The 18,942-nt window shown below is 39.8% G+C and overlaps 1 protein-coding gene and 1 long non-coding RNA gene across 6 annotated transcripts in view; one reads left to right on the plus strand and one right to left on the minus strand.

The window, feature by feature from the left end:
• Positions 1-18,942, plus strand: part of LOC102086673 (oncostatin-M-specific receptor subunit beta) — a 35,984-nt gene that overhangs the window by 13,552 nt on the left and 3,490 nt on the right. For 3 of the 5 annotated variants that reach the window (XM_005508023.3, XM_021295338.2, XM_021295337.2), the window contains 13 exons: positions 1,270-1,429; positions 3,924-4,205; positions 4,853-4,982; positions 6,328-6,485; positions 8,743-8,879; positions 10,109-10,268; positions 10,781-10,857; positions 11,282-11,498; positions 12,102-12,302; positions 13,461-13,562; positions 14,000-14,179; positions 15,885-16,049; positions 18,714-18,792. In XM_005508023.3, coding sequence (XP_005508080.1) covers positions 1,270-1,429; positions 3,924-4,205; positions 4,853-4,982; positions 6,328-6,485; positions 8,743-8,879; positions 10,109-10,268; positions 10,781-10,857; positions 11,282-11,498; positions 12,102-12,302; positions 13,461-13,562; positions 14,000-14,179; positions 15,885-16,049; positions 18,714-18,792 — 2,048 coding nt within the window. The remainder of the gene's footprint in view (positions 1-1,269; positions 1,430-3,923; positions 4,206-4,852; positions 4,983-6,327; positions 6,486-8,742; positions 8,880-10,108; positions 10,269-10,780; positions 10,858-11,281; positions 11,499-12,101; positions 12,303-13,460; positions 13,563-13,999; positions 14,180-15,884; positions 16,050-18,713; positions 18,793-18,942) is intronic. The other 2 variants (XM_021295336.2, XM_065047600.1) reach the window with 2 other exon arrangements.
• LOC110362995 (uncharacterized) lies at positions 10,418-16,439 on the minus strand. Its single transcript, XR_002420789.2, has 3 exons — positions 16,302-16,439; positions 11,266-11,331; positions 10,418-10,545 (listed from the first exon to the last, which is right to left on the minus strand). It is a non-coding gene; the product is annotated as an uncharacterized LOC110362995 (long non-coding RNA).

Raw genomic sequence — 18,942 nt, forward strand, 5'->3', positions numbered from 1 at the left:
ATAGCAGAGCACAGACAGTCTATATAACTTCCAAAGCAGTAACTACATTTCCCAGTACTACAAATGAGGAATTAAATTGTAAACTGGCTGCAGAGTTTTTCTCAGAGTGGTGGTATTAGGAAAGTGCAGCTGTTGCTGATGGAGAGCAGTTGTGGAGAGCGGTTCTCTAGTTGTCAGCATGAACCAGGACTCTGGTACAGCTCATATGAGCAGCATGGATCTATATGCTAAGAATCTAGTATGGTTGCTTTACTAAGAAGAACTGAAATATATGTTCTGTTCTAAAATGTATCCATAATTACAGGTGATTAATAGAATTCTTTGAGCCATTGTTTCCTGCTACTTATGGGCTCTCATGCCAGGAGAGATCCACAGTTGGGATACATTTTAATCTGCTTGGCTGTGTGACTACATGGTGTCCTGATTAGTTTGAGTTGCTGTGCCATGCATTGCTGCAGCTCATTTAGTGCCCAGGTGGGCCTTTAGGATATTATCTTTTAGAAAGCAGCATAACATTTTATTTTTTTTGCTGGTTTTCTGCATTTATATAATTAAATATGAAAATGTTTGTGAAATTACAGAGCATTTACGTCTCATGGTTTTTGAACTCCATTTTATATCTTAGGTTATACTTCTTCCGTTACCATCATGGAGCTCTAGCTGTTTGAGATGTATTTTTTCATGTTCTTTGCATGTGCTTATTACAGCAGTGAACTATTTCAGGGAAATCAGCAGATATCTTCTTACTCTGCCTGTCACAGATGGTATTGTACTGTCCTTAGATGCTGTGCCTCAGAACTACAATGACATATCTGCATAAATCCTTACTGGCCAGTGCAGATCCCTGCTGTACCTCAGAACCAGGGATATGTAACCCAGAACTTTAAACAAGGTGCACTTGCAGGGAGCAGTATCTGTGCGTGTTATTACTCATGTAGCAGCAGGCACAAATAACATACTGAAAGTCTCTGAGGGTGAATCCATTTAATGACAAGCAGGACTGACTCACAACTATGCTGTCAGAATGAAGTAGTCTTCTTGCCAGCACATCTGTCACTCCACCACTGCTAGTGTAGATTTGTAAGCAGTTACTTAGCTTACTAGTTACCTAGCATGAGATCATGTGTAATGAGTGGGATTTCAGAGATGCCCTTTTCAAAAGCATTTTCTTCCTTTAAGCCTTCTCTCTCACTGATTTTGATTTTACTTCCAAAGTGTCTACATGTTGCTGTGTTTTCAATACTTTACCTTACCGGCCTTTGTTTCTAGGAGTTTCATAATGTCACACTAGATAAATCAGGAGACCCTCTTCATTGGATGTGGGATTCAGACTTACCTTTGGAGTGTATGTCACACTCAGTTAGAATCAGGACCAAAGCAGAAGCATCAAAAATCTGGAGTGAGTGGAGTCCGTGGAAGACTGTCTTGGGTAAATAGAACAAGACTTTGCAGTATTGTTATTGGTGTGGGGTTTTTTGTGTGGTTTAGGGAGGGAGGTTGGTTGGTTTGTTTTGTTGTTTTTTTGCAGTACAAAATTAGATTGTAATTCACCAGTGACTTTTACAGTAAAGTCCAGTTCAGGAGAAATGGTAAGGATCTATTTTGAGCTCTTTTGTGTCTAAGCACTAACAACTCTCCCTTTTTTTTTTTTTTTTTTTCCTCACAATGATAGCAATGCTTCAGCCTTTGTTTTAATTTGCAGACTATCTTCCTAAGATAGTAGACCAAAAGTTTTAGAGCTTTTCTTGCTCATACATTAAAACAATACAGTACATACAGCGGCATGGGATCTTGGGTAGATTCCAGTGTCCAGTGTAGCTTATCACCAGGTCAGACACAGCCCTGGCCCAGACTGGGAGAGAGGAGAGGAAGCAAATAGCTATGGCTACATCATCTGGTGTACCTGTTGCTCTTGTCTGAGGATCATAAGTTTGATTAGTGTTAAAGAAGCAGTGAGACAGAAGCAAGTGAGCTCCTTATGTCACTTGGAATGAACTTCTGTGAATCATATAACAGTAAGCAAGGAGAGAACCAACAATGTAATTAATGGCTTCACAAAATCCTTTATTTTCAGATTATGATGTCTCACTAGTACAGCTTGGTATCCAGAGAATTTGCTTTAAACAAAATATGTAACTGCTTTAGGAAAAATTACTACAGTGATTTTGTAAAGAAACACTACTCTTGCTTGGAACAGCAAGGGCTTTTAGTTATGAGAGACATCACGGGTAGTAGAAGCATCACAGGGACCTTCAAAGGTCACCTAGTCCAACCTGCCTGCAATGGGCAGGGACATCTTCAGCGAGATCAGGTTGCTCAGAGCCCCATACAGCCTGACCTTGAATGTTTCCAGGGATGAGGCATCAACCACCTCCCTGGGCAATCTGGGCCAGTGTTTCACCACCCTCAGTGTAAAAAAATTCTTCCTTATGTCTAGTCTGAAGCAGAAAGTTCAAAAGTTCACACCTTGCAGAAGTTATGCGAATCTAACATAGTTATGCTAAGCAAATTATATATAAGCAATTTCTAAAAGAGTTCTGTCAGAAGCAGTATACTGAACAATCCAACAAAGTACGGCAGTCTATTCCCTAACACCTCTTTAAAAGTGGGTGCGATGTTTCCCTTTTTCCAGTCTCCAGGGTCTTCACCTGACTGCCATGAGTTCTCAAATATCATGGAGAGTGGATTGGCAGCTACATCTGCCAATTCCCTCAGGACTCTGGGATGCATCTTGTTAGGTCCAATGAACTTCTGTATATTTAGGTTCCTCAGGTGGTCATGAACCAGAACTTCTCTTACAGTGGGAGGGACTTTGGTCCCCCACTTCCTGTCTTGAGGTCCAACTACTTGAGAGGTGTGGGAAGAGAGTTTTCCAGTGAAGACTGAGGTAAAAAAGTTGTTGAGTATCTCAGCCTTCTCCTCGTCTGTTTTTACCAGTTTGCCAGTCATGTTCATCAGGGGGAGTATACTTTTTTTGACCTTCCTTTTGTGGCTCACATAAGTATAGAAGCCCTTCTTACTATTCTTTGAATCTCTTGCCAAGTTCATCTCCAGCTGCACCTTGGCCTTCCTGACCCCATCTCTGCACAACTGGGCAGTGTCCCTGTACTCTTCTCAGGACACCTGTCCCTGCTTCCACTGCCTGTGCATGGGCATAAATTGTTCTTCTCCCTCACCTTATGTCATGGGAAATAGGATGCAACACTCTCCTTTCTCACTGACCTCAAGCCTGGAGAATTTATTTTTTCACCCAAAACTGGATAGGGATCTAAAATTCTATTTCTCTGTCACAAACTGATCCTGCATTACAGGCCTGATTTAGAGCTTTCAAAGTGACCACAGACTTCATTAGATTTTTGGATCAGATTCTTGAGAGCAGATTTTGTCTCCAACCTGTGCAAAAGCCTGTGAGTCACTTAAATCCCACTAGTTTTTGCATCCAGCAAGGAGTCCAACATTGAAAGCAATAGGAGTCTCATTCCATGTTTAGTACCTCCTTACTGATCTGGTTCATTCAAGTGCTGACTGCTCTCAGCTGAGTTCTGCATGGTTTTCTAGCTCCCTGCTCACAGGAATTTTCACTGTAAGCATCAGCCGGTTCATAACTTGCAGGAGGTAGTGTTCATCTGTAAAGGCAGTTCTTGAATGCACACATTTTGTTTTCCCTAAGTGAAACGCAGTGAGATGGATTCAGTCTCTTAGGTAGCTGGTTGGACTACATTATATATTTATGGGCTTAAGAAAAATATAGGTATGATTACATGTGAAGTTGATCTCTGTCTGGGGAAGAATACTGTATAAAAGTCTATGAATGGATAATGTAACATTAACAGATCCTTGTGTTAATGCTCGGTTATCTGTTCTGGTGGAAGGCTGCTGCCACATGAGGATTTGGAAATGGTTTATTATGTATTAATTCGCAGGCCTGGACACTTTGAATGACAGTGGACCACAAATCTTTCCAAATGAAAAAATTGTAGAGGAAGGCTCTGATATCACTCTTTGCTGCATTGGAAGGAAAGGGCATGTCATTGAAGAATTCTCTCTATACCCAGCTCCCCATGTTTTCAACCACACAAACAGTCAAATTGGACTTCTCACTTTGAAAAATGTGGCACATCAAGCAGTACCTCACATCACAGTCTACTGTCGCGAGTCTTGCACTGAAGAAGAATGCTATGACCATGCAGTTTTATTTGTGGGCAGTAAGTGAATGCTTTATTACAGTTCTATTTTCCTGTTGTTATTAAGCCAAGAATGCCTGTGGGAATTGGGGGAGAAACAAAAAAGCTTACTTTAAGTTTTCATTATCCTATCATGTCCAGCTGAACTCTGTTTAATGTCTGACTTCAGATCTGTGCACTTGCATATAGAAAATATCAAAGAATAGCAGAAAATATGTTGAGATTAATCTCATTGATTGATCCTAGGACAGGTGACTGATTTTTAAATGTGTCTACTCATTTAGGAGTTCAGCTTCATTGTCTGTGTGCATGTGGTAAGAACTCAGCACAGTCCTCCTTTTGAAGGCTGGCAGCAATTTTTACAGATATAAAGCAATACAGATTAAATTAATGAATGTTATTATATAACAAAAATAATAACACAGAGAAGTTTTTAGAATTAGTTTTAGAATTAGTTTTAGAAGACTTTGCAATTAGTTTATGCTGTTATCCTGATTGTGCTCTGCAGTGTGGTCATTGAATAGCTATAACTGAAATAGTAACATCTGTAGTAAACCAGACCTTGCACATACCCATTATTTCTAGTTTGTTAATACAGTAAAAACGTTGATGACTTTTGCCTTAACTGCCATGCTGTTGGTGTTTTTTTTATTATTTCCTCTGACAAGAACCACCCAATACACCAAATGATTTTTCCTGTGAAACTCAAGACATGAGGACAGTAACATGTACTTGGAGCCAAGGAGGAGACACCTACCTTTATGGAAATCATTCACCAAAATACACCTTGTCTGAAGAGTAAGTCTCCTCATTGTTGTATTAAATCTGCCCTGTGCTATACAGAATTATCACTTTTTTTCCTTTATAATCTGTGGAAATTTTTTTTATCCTTGTTGCAATTAGCTGCCTGCCTCTTTCCAGCTCCCTGATCAGCTTGTTTAACAAAGTTTGAGGAGTGCAGAACTGCTCGGTGTTAAACTACCTGTAACAAAGTTGTAGGTCCGTCAGACCCAGTTCTACTTGATAAAGCTTGTCGCTACCATTCTTTTGGGTTAATTTGTTTGGATATCTTTCAGCAGGTATGTGAGCACTCTGCGATAAGGATATAGATAAATTTAAATATAGTATAATCATTGGATAACACACAGGACAGATAACTAGGATTTAATCAGTTGGTAGGCTGAGTCTTAGGGAGTTTACAATCCATTAGCAGTAGTACTGACTTGAACTGGTGATTGACAGCTAAACCTGTTAGCCCAATTAGCCTCCCTGGTTCTTTTTTCTTTAGGATTTTATAACATTACATGCTGTTGTTTTCCTTCTTGAGTCCTTGAGCTACTGACAATTCTCTCTCAAATATGCTACTTTATGTCTATAATTTCAGCTTTTGGGTTTTGTTTTGGCTTTTTTAGTAAAATCTATCTGCAGACTTTCTCACAGCCCTTTCTTAGCAGTCTCAGTGAAGGTTACACAGCTGTAGGATATCAGACCTGACCCTTGGCTCCTTGCTAGAGAGGTATCTAAATGGAGAGGAGAGGGGCTTTACTGCTGGGCATGCAGAGAAAGTGGAACTCATAAAATGGGACAGATACCTCATCATTACAACAAACTTTCATCGAAAGATCTCAGCAGAAGGTCACCATTACATATACCTTCATAGTCTCTGCATCATGCACTTCCATTAAGATACTATGATGGGTTATATAAAAATGAGAATTTTGAACATGTATTTGAAATTACTGCTCCATTTAAAAGCATAATTGTACATATCTGAATGGTTTAGTCCTTGGCAAATAAGTCCCTAGTTTAGAATTTCCATGAGGAAATCACTAAAAGCAATTTAACTATCTTATAGCTAAGTTTGCTTTACCCTTTTATCTTAAAATGATAGCATTTTAGCTGTATCTTAAAAGGAATAAGTAAACTTAAGCTTTGCAGAAAACTTTCTTCCAATTGTAAGAATACTTCTGTTCATCCTACTTCAGGCTAGAGGAAAGAACTGGTTGTATTCTTTTAGTCCCCCTCAGTCTTATTTTTTTATGATGCTGTATTCTGTTAGAACATCAAAAATTTAAATGTCTACGTTGATCCTACATAATGGAAAAATGTTTTTGTCTCTTCTCCCGCTCCTTTTCTTTGATAGGTTTTCCCAAAATCCGATTCCATGCACAGTAACTTGTTCTGAGCAGTGCTCATGTTCTTGGGATATAGGCCAGCAGAGGATCTATAATATCACAATGACTGTGGAAAACCCACTAGGCAAGAAAACTGCCATGGATGTTTTTGATGTAACTCACAGAAGTAAGGTCTTTTCTGTGTCTTTATTGACCTTTTTTTTTTGTTGCAGGCCTTGTTCTCAATACTTGAGTGCCCCGGTTTAAAGTATGGAAGCCCTTGATTTTTGTCTTCACGGTTTTTATTAGTTATATGTTCCTATGCTATAGTTATGTGCTGTCACTTCAGTTTCAGCTTTGCGGGGTTCTGTTAATGGTAGAAAATAGCTTCACTCCAAAAGTAGATTTGGTTATTGAAATGACCCCTTAATGCTTCAAAATCTGCTGCTTTGCTGAAGCTGGTTCATCGTATGAGAAACATAGAACCACAGACTTATAGAATCATTTTGGTTGGAAGAGACCCTCAGGATCATCAAGTCCAATAATAACCTAACTCTAGCACTAAACCATGTCCCTAAGAACCTCATCTAAACACTTTTTAAACACCTCCAGGGATGTTGACTCCACCACTTCCTTGGGCAGCCTGTTCCAGTGCCTGAGAAGCAACATGATACAAGGATATCAAATGGGGAGTTCAAGAAAAATATCTGTGAAGGTTACTCAGGAATTCAGTCCTTTGTCCAAAATATTTTTGCTGATGTTACTGTCTTTCCAAAATAAAATTGAGATGCACATTTTGAAAAGCAGGTAAATAAAATGACTAGCACCTCTCCAAATGAGGTGTGGTACAGGTGTAAGCAGCTATTGCCAGGAGAGACGTGATGGTGCTAATATTAGACAGTAACATCTGCTGTGCTGCTCTATGGGAGGAAGAGTAATTCATCAGTGAAACGAAACAGCTTATTCTGTGTGCAATAACTGATGGCTCTGGTTCCTTCTTCCCTATTAGTCGTGTCCTTTATGGCAGTATGCCCCAGGTCTCATAAGTTCTACCTACTTCTGCCTCAAAACACCTGCATATTTTCTGCGTCTCCAGTAGTATTTCCAGTTCTGCTTGTGTCCTCTAGCCCCACCCCATCCACCGCTGTGTTCCCAAGGTCCTGTGGCCACCTGACCCGTTGCAAGAAGCAGGAGGCAACTCATGCTTCACTTGGTTCTCAGGTTGACAGGTTGATGGATGGGAAGGCTGCTGGTGTATCTGCTGTGTTCTGGCAGCACTTCCTTCCTCACAGGCACTGATTTCAGTTTTGCTAGACACACTTTTTCATAGGACTGGTAGGAACACGTGTTAAGTGCCTGTCTCTGTTATATTTGTCTCAGAGAGGCATGAGAGTCCAAAGAGTTGATTATTTGATTGTGTGTGGGTGGAAGAAATAGAGTGGGAGGAAAGCGGAGGAGTAAACTGACAGGTTATAGTGAGAAAACACAATATTATAAACAAAGTTTTCATGGGACGTCAGGCTAAAATGGGTTTTATTCAATGTGATAAGTACATTAAAGTTTTACTACAATTTTCTTCTTTCAACTTCTAGTGATTGTTACAAGTTAAAGGAATGATATATAATTTATTATGAGATAACTGTTTAAATACTGATTGCTGTGAAGTCCTGTATGTTTTCTCTGATCCTGGACATATTTACAGCAGAATTTTCCTTACTGACAGTATGTCAGCAAGTAAAGGAAAACTGAAGTCCATTGTTTCCAATTTTGTGTGTGGTAGCTGGGACCTTCTGTATCAAATACAATCTCCTTTGAGTCTGGAAGTCCTTAAATTGTAATTCATGTTCCATGAAGTCCTAGGATAATGACCAAAGCTGTAAACATAGCACTCACTCGCATTGCCATGTCTTATTCCTTATAACTGGGCTGATAATATGGGATAGTTTGAGATCTGCTGCTTTCACTGAGTACTGCTTACATACCAGCAAAGGATCTCAGAAATCTCTGGAAAAAGTAGCACTGACACTGTTTACCAGAGGGTAACTGCTGGCAGGAGTCAATGTAAGTGTTATGAATAAAATTTCTGGAGAAGAGGCTGAACTCTGAGGTGTAAAAATGTGGCAAATGTTACTTACTCACCATACTGCATAAGGAGTCTCTGACAGGCCCTGGATTACAGAATTTTACTGGATTTGCACTAGCAGTCTCTGATTCTTTCCTTTGTTCATGATGTTCTAAAATATTTCCAAGTCAGCACAATGGGTTTTTTTAATCTTGTATAACATTTACATTCTGAAATTAATTTTAACTATTTTATGTCTGCTTCTCCTAGACTGGCTGAAAAACCTGTATTTTTTGTTTTTACTACTCAGCTAAAATGCCTTAAAAGACTTTTGCATATATTTTTTGTTTTACAATAGCTAACTCAGATTTTCCATTGGCAGTTTATCCTGCTGCACCTTTCCAGCTGTGGGAAGAATGCAGAGATACAGAAATCACATTATATTGGAAATATCAAAACAAAGGATTTGAACTCTTTTGTCAGACTGAAGTGGTCCAACCCGATGGGAAAGTAGAACTGGTATGAAACCTGAATTTCACACACAAAAATATAGCAAGTATCTTTTTGACATGAGATTAAATAATAATTCCCCAGTAATATGAATACACTCTAAATCTTCTGAGTGCATTGATGTGTCTGTTTTCTGGCTTTGTTTGCTCTGAAACTGTACAGTGACTATACGGCCCACATGGGCAGCCATTGTTGGCACTAATTCATACTGCCCAGACTGCTGGCTGAAATGTACAGTGCAGCTTGTCTGCATGTGTGTCTCTGTCCTCTGCTGGATGAGTTCTGAGATTTTGAACTAAATTAAAATAATAATGGGACTTACAATTGATGTTAGCTTTTGCTAATCTTGATTTGTCATGTTTTTATGACTCCTTATCTTACAAGTGGTGGAGAGGTGTGTTGAAGGTTTTTTTATATTAGTCCAGGAGCTTTCTGTCTACTGTTGACTGTACTTGATGAAGCGTGTCTGTTTTCTAGTTAGGCAACACCACAGGAGTTTTTTTCCCATCCTCTTCCTTGTCCTTGAAGATTATTTGAGTAGAGTCCTTGTCTTGTTTCACCTCTTTCACAAGCAATGGTGTTGATTGACTCATTGCATACGCACTGTGGTTTCCCTGTAGCCCTTTTCTTGTGAGGGCAGCTTGCCTCTAGCACATTAAAAGGCATTAGGAAGATCAGGAGCAAACTGTGTTCTATCTTCAATATTGCTCAAGCTGTTAGATCAAGTGGCTGCCGCAGCTGGCCATTGCAGAAAACAGTTTAGAGGAGAGGCCTAAAGCATGCTCCATTTTCAACTCCTACTGGAACTCGCCCTGCCTCTTAAGGAGGAGTGGGGGAAAAGGCTGGGGAAAAAATGGGAAGAAAAGGGAGCTGTAGTTGCTGTGCATAGAGCTGGAACAGCATTCTGCTTACATGAACTGAGTAAGAGACCCAGACTCGGTGAGGGTAAGATCACACTAAATTCCCTCCTTGATGTAAAGAGTAGTGATTTGGCAGGCTGTTAGTGACTCCTACTCAGACAGTTACACAGAGAGAGCTTGCAGACCTCTTTTTGGATCTCCCAGGCTTTGGGTCTTGTGCTTTTAAAATTTCTTTTCTGTTGTTCCGTGGTTATCTTTTCCAATTCAAACTTAACTGGCTGTCACAGGATCTAGAGGAAGAACTATTTTTTTCAGACAAAAATCTCTTGCTAATTAGGTTGAACTGAGCTCTGACTGTTGATTTTTTGTGTCTTGCAGCATAATAGCTCAGACTCACACCTCCATTATGCCAGCATCACCCTGAGTGGACTGCAGCCATACACTGAATACACAGCTAGAGTACACTGTGCGGCAGCTCAGCATTTCTGGAGGTGGAGTGAATGGAGTGAAGCCCAAACCATCAGAACAATGGAAGCAAGTATGTCTAGCCTATCAAGAAGGCCCACCTGTTTGCTGCTTGCTACTCTTCTGCCATGTAGCTAAAGCAGAGGCCTGTTGCATGCATAAAATTAGAAGCACGCTAAGTGAACTCTGGGAAGGCGGCTTGTTAAACAGCTCTCATCCTACCTGCCAATCTCTGCCATTTCATCCAGTGCAGTGGGAAATGCAGATGACTGGGAGGATGAACAGACTGAGTCACAGTGTTCTACAAGTGCTGGAGGAACTGTGCAGAGGTGGGAACAAGCACCTGGGAACTGCAAGCAAAGAAAGACTTTTCTAGGGAAACGAACCAGACACTCATTCAGAAAAAAAAAAAAAAAAAAAAGAAAGAATGAAGGGAGCAAGAAGTTAAAGGGTATTTTGGCAAGACCCAGGAATGATGGGGAAAGAGAGCTTTTGGGGGTGAGATTTCTTCAAATGAGAGGAAGCAATTAAACAGTTTACCCTTTGTGCACCTAGAGCATTTTTGTTTTGTTTTATTTATTGCAGCTCCATCAGGGAAACTGGACATTTGGAGAGAAATAACACAAGTTCAGGGGGGGCGGAATGTGACCTTGTTCTGGAAGGTGAGACATGAGTACAGAAATGGAAGCAAAACCCTTCAAAAAGGAGCTGGAAACTTCTCCCGTGAACTTTAACAAGTTTGTGTGCACTTAATAACAATTCAGTATGAAAATGTATTTTAAAAATCTAAGACAAATGTTACATATAACATATTTCAGAATGTATGTAGCTGTATGATGGTATGCCGTCCTGGCACTTCAGACTTATACATCTGTTTTTCTAAGCATTATAACATGACAAATCCCACTACTGAGATTTCTTTTTCCATTTCAACCAGTATGTATATGCATGTTTGGAAACAAATATTTATACTCTAACAGAAATAGTACATCCAATTGGTTGTTTAAAGTTCTAATTGCTTCTCTCATATATTTTCACCAAAATCTACTGAGTAATTGGTGTCTACTCACATAATTTTTTCCTCAGCAAGCACCAGGTTTTCGAGCAAATGGAGGAAGTATTTCATATGAAGTAACCTGGGAAAAAGAAGAAGGTGGCTCTAAGCTTGAACGCATGTCCTTTTCATCAGCCTGCAATAGCACAAGGATTTCTATTGATAATCATTCCTACAGAGTCAGTATCATGGCAAAGAATGATGTTAATTATTCACTTCCTTCAGTATTGATCATCCCTAGAGGTACAGGTAACAGTGGAAGTATTTTCAGTTAAACTTAGACACCCATTATGAGAGTTTTGTTTCCACCTATTGTAAATGGAGTGAGAATTTATCACCTTGGGGGAACCAATTAGCCTGGCCTGTTGTTGCACATCACTGCTATCTGGAAATTATTGCTGTGTTTTTGCATATAGGGTGGTAACTCTATGTCTATTAAATGCCTCGATCCATTGCCTATAACAAAGTCTGTTTTCCACGGAGAGCATCCACAGAGCAAAACACATTTAGCCTTAAACTAGGACTTCAGACCTCTGGCGGGTACCATGAAGGTGCAGCCAGGGATCTCTTTGTGTGTGATTAACCTCGTGCAACTTTCTGCTTATGACTCAAGGTTTCTGCAGTTGAGATATTTTTATTAACATACAGTCATAATTACTGGATGTTTTTTGAGCTGTCAGATTCAGCATACAAAGAGATCAGCTTTCAGCATGTGAAAGTGCCCATACATCTTTATAGTGAGGGAATACAACTATTTTATTATTGTTTTAATAGCTTAGGATAGAAACTATATTGGTCTTCATCTGAGGTCTCATGCAGGAAAGTAATAGAGACTGTTTTGTTTGTTCCCAGGCACTGAAGAAGAGCTCAGTGGTTCAGAGCTTCAAGAAGAACAGATTAATGGTACAGATGATGGCATTTTTATTTCCTGGGAGCCCAGACATATGTATGACAGTTACATTATCGATTGGTGTAACTTTCCGACGTTGCAGCCTTGTGATTTGCAGTGGAAGAGATTCAGGCCCAACACCTCCAGTGCTCTGATCAACTCAGGTGAAAGCCTAACAGCTTTTCTTTGTGATGTCTGTGCAGAAATCATTTATGCTGTGGACATGAATTGAATTTAGAAAACAGATCCTGTGGAATATTGAAGTCTGTGTAGTGCAGGTGTAATTCTTCAAAGGCATGTGTCATCGTGTTTTGCCTAGCAAATGAATTAGACACCACAAATGTGCCAGCACCATTAAATCTTGGAAGTCAGCATAGTATTTTAGAAAAACACTCTTCTGAGTAGTTTGTAGAAATATCGTTAAGGAGAATGACTAGGTTAATGAAGGAGTTAAAAATCTTTCAGCGGGACAGATGCAAAATGGAGATTTGCCTTGTCTGTAACATGGGTCAGAAGTTTAGATTTGGGCAATTTAACACCCACTGCATAGTGAGAGTTTAGTGCTGACAGTGTGCCACAAATAATGTGTCTCAGCATCTGTCCTTCCTTAAGACCAGTTGTGTTTTTGTCCCAGTGGTGGCCAGTAGACCTAAGTCCTTTCTGACTGTGTGAAAGTTGCTCTGATATGCTTCCAAAGCTGCAAGAATATAGTCTTCCTTGGGTCTCTTGAGCTGAGGGCTCACTTTGGAATAAAGCATGTTTGAACAAAATTTGACTGAATGCATTTAAATATGCAATAGAGGAACTGCACTTCAATTCATACATATGCATAGGAACCTGCTTCCTCACTGAGAAAAGTGTGGTCACACATGGAAAAAATGTTGTCCAGTTCTTCAGTGGGTTGCAGTTGGTTAATCCAAATGTGAGTGGATGGCAGTGACAATAACATGGAATCCTGATGTATCTGCATTAAATGGTCTGAAACATGACCTTTGCCAGTGCCGGGAACAGAAATTAAATTATCTTGCTCTTTGATGCCTTCAGTATATTGAGCACTCATCTTGAATACTCTAGAGCAACAAAAATGTATTCAAGCACCCCCTCAATTCTCTCTTTCAGACAGAATAAATACATACAATTCAAATTATGCATCCTAAGATGCATAATTTTAGTCTGTGTCTCCTTCAGTGGCTTTAATAGCACAATAGCACATAAAAAAGATTTCTAATGCATTATAGACCTTTGTAGAAAGCAATTAAGTAAAAGCAAAAGCAAAAGACAAACCACAACCTATTTTTCTAATCGATTCCACTATTTTCTAGCTGCTTTTGTTCCAGGGGTGAGATACAACTTCCACATCTATGGATCTGTTGGTAATAGAGTCTCCTTACTGAAGAAGAAGACTGGTTATCTCAGGGAGCTACGTAAGTTGGCAGCATGTTTAGGGTTTGTGTATTTGCTAAATTCATCTGTCACAAACAGAAGAATTCCATAGCCTTCCTCCTGCAACTAGATAAAAATGTACTTGCCATCTTCTTTCTGTATCAGCAGTGAAGCATTTAAAAGTCATACAACAATGTACATGGCCCTACATCAAGGATATTTGACTAGTGCACTGACGGGGTAGAGATAATTCAGTCCATGTTAATTAGAACAGCTAAACAAAGCTGTGATTAGAAGTCACTGTGGACTGTGTGAAGGCTCTGTGAAGTCGACAGTTTTGGTTTGGCTTTGTTCAGCTTTTAAGTAAAACCAAGATGTAAACAGAAATACCACATGGGAATTTACACATTTTTCAAGTGAGAAGATAAACATTCTTGAAGTATAATGGCAAGTTTAACTTTAGTTTCCTTTCTTTCAGCTCCTCTGTTTGACCCTAAGGTGGAAAAAGTTGAACTGACTTTCAATGCAGTGACATTATCTTGGGATTCTTATCCCACAAATGAGTCACAGTCTGGTTTTGTAAGAGGCTACCATGTTTACGTGTCACCTATACAAGAGGTCTGCAGTTTGCAAGGATCCAAAAAGCATGTTCTTCCAGGTAACTGAGCTCTGGGATTTAGAAAGTTGTGTTGTTGATATAGGTAGAAGACTTAGTGGGGGTTGCTGATATTGCAGCTTCCTAGAAAGTTCACAGTAGACAGGCAAATTGGCTCATTAGGCAATACACAGATTTCAACACCTGCTGGTTTTGATTCCCCTCTCATGCTTGAAGTGCTAACGGGTAGAAGTGGGTTGTGGCTTTATACAGATTTATAGCCCCTGTCCCATTGTCCATAGCTCCTTTTAACTCCAGTGTAAGATCCAGAAAGGATTCTTGCATTACTCTAAGGTGGAGTCAAGTTTCTGCCTCTTGTGATCAGAGTTCAGGATGAATTTTGAAAACATCTGTTTGTGGTCTACTTGGATGAGAGTCACAGGAAGTGTGTTAGTTTTACTAGAATTTGGGGTATTTTCAAAACAGATGGGATATGATTTATTTCTTTCACAATTGGAGGACTGTGTAAATTCCGTGTTTAAATTCTTTTCTAGTGAAAGTATTTGTGGCTGTGCTCTACAGTGGAGTTCCTTCAGCAGAACTGAGCTGTGGGGTGGCACAAAGCCACATTTAATCCTTTGTGTCTGATTGTCCTGGTCCGCACTCAAAACTGCTCCAGATGACTTTGTTCCATTATAATCTTCAGATGTTTCCAGTATGTTTAAGGATATTTTTTTCCCCTGCCTCTTCTTCCAGTTGGGTCATGCCCTGTGTCAGATCGTCCTGCTGATTAGATTAGTACTAAGCTAAAAAGCTTAGTTTGGACTGAAGGAGGCTTATGTACAAGGTTCTGTCAGAACTAAACTAACCATAGAAGTACCATAATTCTGCAAGTAATCCCAGTTAGACTTCAAAAGGTTTAAATTGAAGACTTCCTCCTTCCCAGTTTGTCTGAGCTAGCAGACAAGGGGTGTGACCGAGAAGGAATAACCTAACCCTTTTCTCTCTGGGGTCTGGAAGTTGCACAATAGCAAGGAGGCAAAATACTTTTTTTTTTTTTTAGGCAGACATTTCTTGCTTTCAATTATCTTCAAAGAACTTGAACTCAGCTTAAGGGCTAAGCGATTCTGGAGAAAAAGGAAACGGCAAAACCCAAATGACTCTTTTAAAAACCTCTAAAATAAACAGTTGCAGCTTTTGGCAACAAGTTATTAGGTGACCTGCCAGAGGATGGGCAATGCTGTTGACAGTGCAGTGAGAAAGCATGTAAGTTCAGCCCGGTGGTAATGAGTCAGGATGCATCATCCTTCTCAGAAGAAAGTGTGCAAATTACAAAGAAAGTGGTTTGCAACTGGTCTGTCATTTCAGTGGTCTGATTTGTAAGCTGATTTGTAAGATTTTGGGGAGACCTTACTGAAACCTTTCATGTTTAAAGGGGGCTTATAAGAAAGATGCAGAGAGATTTTTTTACCAGAAGCTATAGTGATAAGAAAAGGGGTAACAGTTTTAAACTAAATGAAGGGAGATTTAGATTATATGTAAGGAAGACATTTTATTTCTGTGGGAGTGGTGAGGCACTGGAACAGGCTGCCCAAAGAAGCTGCAGATGCCCCATCCCTGGCAGTGCTCAAGGCCAGGTTGGACTTTGGGCAGCCTGGTCTAGTGGAAAGTGTCCTGACCCATGGCAGGGGAGCTGGAGTGAGGTGGTCTTTAATGTTCCTTCCAACCCAAATGATTCTGTGATGCTGTCTTATATGTTTCATTTTAGATAATTCAGTGCTATGTAAATACACAATTGAAAACCCAGAAGAAAAGAGATACACTGTGGAACACCTCTTGTCAAACACAAAATACAAACTAGCAGTTAAAGCATATACAGGTGGAGGAGAGACTCCCATTGTGAACTTCATATACATAGATACACCATTCAACTGTGAGTATTTGCTGTGGAAAATTTGTCTTCTGGCAGAAGGATGAGATGATTTCAGAGGTTAGAATCATCTTCCTTTCTCAAGGGAAAACATTTAAATCAATGCAGCTGTCACGGGGAGTAATATAAGGTTCTGCTTGCTGCAGAACAATGTTTAGTTTTCTTAAAGAGAAGCACGACTTAAAAGAGTTCAGTGGCAGGTTCACCCTGTTATTTACTGCATGGGGGAAATATGCCAAGCCAAATGATGCTCACCTTCTTTCCAGGCGCCTGTGTCCGTTTACGAAGCAAACTTTCAGGCGTCTTTCCTCCCCGATAACCGTTCACTCTGGAGCCTATGTTTAAAGTTCCAGAGGCAAACTTTCAGGCAAGGTCCGTAACTGTATGCAGAGCAGACTTTCAGGAAACAAAATTCTCAGGAAAAAAAAAAAAAAAGACATTTTAATGCAGTAGAATAGCAGGAGGGCTGGCTTGATCTGGGTACCAGCACAGAGGTCCAACCGAGCATAGAAAACCATAGACTTCTATATCTTTACAAACCATTCATACAATGATTCAGTCCAATAGCAATATTTAAATTTGAGGTCTTCTTGCTTCTCATTGGATCTTTTTCTCTGATTCCACATGGGCCATTGTTTTGTTCAGCTGTAGACATTGTTTATTGTCCATAACCTTGCAGATACTGTTTTGTCTGAATAAATCCTTTCTTCTCAGCAAAGTGAAAAATAAGCCATGTAAGTGTTCAGTGTAGTTTGTAGTTGCTTTTCGTAAGTATGAGCAGAACTTTACAGCTTAAAATTTTAACAAATCCAGCTTACTAAGGAACATGAAACAAAGAATATACTGAAAATCATACAACTTTATACCTCTAAAAAATTAATTACATTTAGTATGCATCTACTTAAGCTAAATGATTAATATTTAACTTGAATTGGGCTCATCCACTGACCTGTGAGTAATAAAACCACTGTAATACAGCTCACTTATTTAGCAGGGAGAGCTCAAAGTGGGCTCATCCAGGCTGTCGTATTTATAGAATGAAGTTGATAACTCATAGTCAAATTGCACAGTAGGAAAAGTATGCACAAGACTCCCTGCACCCACAAGTTACCAGTGTCCAGTGTGCAGTTCTGTTTCCCTGTGAGTCTCCTGGAAGGAGTTATTGGCCTGGCTGCGGCTCAGGCCCTTCCCTCCTCTGGAGCCTGGACCAAACTGATGCTGGTTTGGCTTGGGGAGGAGTTGAGTGCATTTGCCACAGCAGCACACATTTGAGAAAGGACCCAATTGAGAAACAAAACGTGCATACCAACATGATCTTTTGATAATTTTAAGTAGGTATGGTTTTTATTTTAGAATGAAAATAATTCTACATCCTGTTTAAGTCTTACATCTTTCTGGGAAGTAGCTTATTATGTGCATATTTGCATGACTAGTGAGTCCTGTTTGCTAGGATGTATGAAGAATTGCATTAGGATTTAACTGGTTTTCTGATATGGCGAAAACTACAGACCTGTGTGCAAACAGGTGATTTCTGTATGGACTCTTGAACTTTTAATGTTGATTCATATTCTCATCAGTCTTTAAATCCATTGTCAAGTTAACCCCTTTGTATGTCAATAGGAAAAGGTTGTTGGCTTGAGCATTGTAGTTTGCCAACTCGGTGGATTTGATCATCAAAGCAGAAGAGGAAATCGCTTGTAGTTCTGTTCCCATGAAAATACTTCTCAGTAGGCATGGTTGTGAAACTTACGATCCAAATCACAGATGCCTGGTTTTGAAAAATTTCTTGGGGGTGGAGGTGGAGAGTGAGAGGTAGAAAGAGTGAAGAATTGGCTCATGCAAGAAGACTTCATGTTTTAGGCTAACTAGCAGAACAGTGTCTAAACCCTCATGGTACCTCATGGTTCTGCCTCTTGCACCTGTGTTCCAGCTCTTGTGTTCCAGCCTCCTCTTGCGCAGGCACAGGCATTTGTACAGCCATGCAGGGAACCAAAATGGGGCTTTAACTGGCCCAGAAAAGATAAAAGGAGAACGTAACATGTACCCATTCTCTGCTGTGGTGTGTGGTGGGCACACACAAACTCACTGGCGTAGGGCAGGGGGGAAAGTGAGTGCTAACCACTGCTCCCCCTGTGCCTCAACTGTTCATGAAAAATGTAGCCCAAGGCTGCACTTTCCAACCAGAAAGAAATAACGAGATTCTTATGTCACCATAAATCCTAGGAGAGCATGAACACTTGTGTAGTGTCTGTCTTGCTATAGTCCATCCATGTTGGAGGTACAGCTGTTCTGTCAATACCTCATGATAAAAATTTGTCTTTGGGGACCTGAGAGAAAACCTAACATAAATAGTTGAGTGAGGTTATAATTGTCTTAACTTTTGGAAATTTACCCTTGTAGTTAAGATGCCAACATGAGGGCAAATTAAAAGCAATCTAGTAATAATTCAATTTCGGTAAAGGAAATCAAGGTCCAAAGATTTACAGCTGTATACCAGAACTTCCAGCATAACTATCCTGCAATCACCAAGCACACAGTTTTACTGCTGAGTTAGTGGCATGTATTCCATGTGTTTTGATGTTATTTTTTGTCCCAGAAACTCAGGCTATATTGACTTCAACAGGTTCAAAGTTGAAAACAAATTTTTAAAGTATTTTTCTTTTACAGCAAACATGCTGTACCTTCTAGTCTTGCTAGTGATAGTTCCATCACTAGTAGCAGCTATATGCCGCTGGAAATTGAATTGGTAAGTTATTATAATGCATTTTTCTGTTGTAGACAGAGAATGTACCCAGCGTAATTCACAAACCACAGCTGCAGCTTGTTGCTTCCAGCCTGTTGTAAGGCCTCATTCATTTTTTTCCTTTGGCTGTCTGGCTCTGTGGATGTTGTATTT

The sequence above is a fragment of the Columba livia genome, chromosome Z, assembly GCF_036013475.1.
Source record: "Columba livia isolate bColLiv1 breed racing homer chromosome Z, bColLiv1.pat.W.v2, whole genome shotgun sequence".
NCBI lineage: Eukaryota > Metazoa > Chordata > Aves > Columbiformes > Columbidae > Columba > Columba livia.